The following is a 3,599-nucleotide window of genomic DNA, read 5'->3' as shown; positions in this document are numbered from 1 at the left end:
AATGGCAGTTTCCACTGTACCATGGTCAACCTTAGATCACACAACTTATCAAAAATGGTAGTTTCCACTGTACCATGGTCAACCTTAGATCACACAACTTACAAAAAATGGCAGTTCCCACTGTAAAATGGTCAACCTTAGATCACACAACAATATTTCCATGGGACCTTCACTGTATGTGGATGGAGGCTTCCAACACCACGTTTAAGCAGACCATCAGGAGGCTTGACAGATGTGTATTCTAATGAAACTGACATGATTCCAGGCTCTTCAGCCATCTTTCTCCCAAAAACAGATGCTGAATTTCAGTATCAAATCTTGTGCTACTATTTACCAATGAATAGCGAGACTGACTGTCATATTATAATGCCTCCATTGTCGAAAGGGTGGGCATGTTTGGTAACAGGTTCCAAACTTATGACCCGTAGACTGTGAATCGAGTGCACTAACCACCCGGCCTAAAGCATGAGGTAAAGCACCACTTACTTTTGGGAAGACTTCTAACCTGCATAAGACAAACTGGAGACATATGAAAGATCCTTTTGTTGTTTACATGTTGATCCAAATGACAATGAGGTACAGATCAGGGGAACTCTGATGCTAATGGGATCTGTAATATGCTATATCAGTGGTTCCCAACCTGGGGTCCGTGTAGGTAATACCATCTCATTAAACAAATAAGTTTTTTAATACTGGTGTTTTTTTTTAATTGCACACTCAGTTATATATGTCTTATTTGATAGTGAAAAGTGGGAGAACAAGTTAATTATTAGTTAATAAAAACAGTTTGTTGGGTAGGCGAAATCTTTCAAAAACATGGGATCCGTGGGGGGGAAAAAAATGATAATAATAGGGGTCCTTGATGGAGAAAAGGTTAGGAACCACTGTGCTATATATATATAAAATGTATTTTCTGACAGTTTCAGCTGATAACTATCTGATAGCTAATATACAATGCTATTTTTAATAACCTAATCTATTTACCATTTGTTCATGGAGTTGCCGAACTATTTCCATGTGGAGATTGAAGAGATCCTTATGGATAGAATCTTTGAATTCTTCCATGGCATCCTTTACTGCATGGTACACGCATTCAGCCTATAAAATAAATCATTTTGGAAAGTCAACCTTATATAATGGGTAATAATCAAGATGAATTCTTCCATAGCATCCTTTACTGCATGGTACACGCATTCAGCCTATAAAATAAATCATTTTGGAAAGTCAACCTTATATAATGGGTAATAATCAAGATATTCATGATTCAATTACATTCAAAACAGTATTTTATAGAGATATCACAAAGTTTTCTAGCCTACTTCCCATCATCAGGATGACAAACTATGCTTTCGTTCAATCTTCGGTGATCATTATGGTATACTTTCTGCCTTTCCTTCAAGCTGTCATTACAAACAAATTACCATAGAACTTTCCTCCTTCCCCTCAACAACTGGAATTTAAAACTTATCCAATTCAACAATTCTAGGTCACCAGTGCCTAACATCTGGTGGTCTAACATAGTTTTAGGTAACAGAAGTTATAGATTTCCATAAATCAGAGGATATAATAAAATACGGTTAGATTAGTATTCCAAACAGAGGTGTGGGTGGATCTTAAAATAGCATGTTTACAGCCAGTGCTTAACTTTGTAGTTATCTTAATCTTGCAACCTGATAGTAAATACAAATGATCCAATATAGTTAAAACCACATCGGCAACCCGGTTGTAAGCTGTACGATCTGACGAAGAGTACTAGCTCGAAACGTCATCCTTTTTAAATAAAAATATAGAAAACTTGGCAATTGTTCAACCTATTATTTAATTTTAGTAAATACAAATGAGCCAATATATTTTTGAATAAATAGAGAGGCAAAGCAAGATGATAAAAAATATATCTCGGTATCTAGAGTATCCATTAATTGTAGATACAAACCTTTTGGATACAACAATTCTTGCTTGCCTGTTACCGATAGTTCTATCAATAACGTTTATAAATATATTTTATTGTTTTATCCAATAATCATTTAAATAGTCCTGTGGTTCCTCTCTGCCAAATTCTTTGTTCACATGTGTAAATTCTAGTTACCTGCTTCTTACAGTATGCAAGATATTTATATAATCAATACCTGAAACCGTTGGTATTTGGTGAAACTCCATGATTACAGAACTGAGGAAAACAAAGACAACTGGATGTTTCACCGATACGTTACACACAATCAACAAATACTATCAGTGATGATTTAAATTAATTTAATCAATGTTTAATTATATGTGCTGGATAATGAAACTTTAAGATGTTGAAGAAAAGTAACTAAGTTGAAACTCTGTGTTACTTAGAATATATTATGCAAAATCTTAAATATGTATCTTTACAGAAGACCATAGTATCAATTGTAAATATATTTGAATTACTAATATACTGAAGTTAATTTGTTATCAGAACTTTTTTACAAATACTTATACCTGAAACGTTGCTGCCAATCCCTTAGAATCACCGACAACTTCACCTTCCAATTTTTCATCTTTCGTAATGCTGGTCATGTTGATAGATTTGAACAATTTGTGGTTTTCTGACTCTTTCACTCTTGTTTCTACATCACCATTAGAACCACTGGGTCCTGACTCTTTCACTCTTGTTTCTACATCAACATTGGAACCACTGGGTCCTGACTCTTTCACTCTTGTTTCTACATCACCATTGGAACCACTGGGTCCTGACTCTTTCACTCTTGTTTCTACATCAACATTGGAACCACTGGGTCCTGACTCTTTCACCCTGGTTTCTACATCATCATGGCAGCTACTGGATTCTGTTTCTCTCGAGTCTAAATCCAGTGAAACATCTTCTTCTGGTGCTTTTATTACATCAGGTTGAGACATGGAAGAGGGCTGATCACACTGACCCAAGGACAAAGCTGCACTGCCTTCAGATGATCCACTATATAGCTTGTTCTGGTATTCCATGCCAGGTTGTTTAATGATAGCTGAAAAATGTACAATGGAGTTTTGGTAGAGAAGTTTAGCTCTGCACAAACACATCTGTAGCAATAGTTTTACATGTATGGAAAACACTTCAATGAATAATTAGAATTTTAGTGATATTTTAAATACATGTAGTACATCCAATATTACTTGTACCCATAAGTCAAATCTCCCAGTGAAAACCTTAATGAAAAGCTTAAACAGTGTACAACAAAACAGTTGGGTTAACTTTCTTTCCCTATACCAACATATATATTTTGTTTGTTATTTATGTTTTTCTACTGTCTTATACTCAGAGCTGAAAAATTCAAATAGATTACGATTTAATGAAGTTCAATACACAAATTAAAACTTTCTTTTCTTTTTATTTAGTACGATATATTATTCTAAACACCTACCATCTTGAATATGAGAAGCAACACGATGGGCTCCTCCAATCACAGGGGTTGTATCTATGTGAACAGCCGTTAGTGTGTGGCTAGAGCTGAAGTCTGACTGATCAGGAGGTACTAGAGATGTATATACATATAGTAGTTTCAAATATAACAAAGAATCTGCCCATCAGCACTATCCCTAACAATCTAGAACAACCTTTTTAATACAGTGGACTAACTTGT

General features: G+C 35.0%; 1 protein-coding gene across 1 annotated transcript; it reads right to left on the bottom strand.

Annotated features, from left to right (window-relative positions):
- Positions 1–984: 984 nt before the first annotated feature.
- Positions 985–3,527, bottom strand: LOC111084201 (the record flags this gene model as incomplete). Its single annotated transcript, XM_022380973.1, has 3 exons — positions 3,381–3,527; positions 2,464–2,984; positions 985–1,098 (listed from the first exon to the last, which is right to left on the bottom strand). Coding segments are annotated over exons 2-3 (615 nt in total), but the record flags the coding sequence as incomplete, so codon positions are not given.
- Positions 3,528–3,599: the final 72 nt, after the last annotated feature.

Source organism: Limulus polyphemus, unplaced genomic scaffold (assembly GCF_000517525.1).
Source record: "Limulus polyphemus unplaced genomic scaffold, Limulus_polyphemus-2.1.2 Scaffold14582, whole genome shotgun sequence".
Classification (NCBI taxonomy): domain Eukaryota; kingdom Metazoa; phylum Arthropoda; class Merostomata; order Xiphosura; family Limulidae; genus Limulus; species Limulus polyphemus.
Note: the sequence above shows the minus strand (reverse complement) of the source record. Positions and strands in the feature narration are given on the sequence as shown.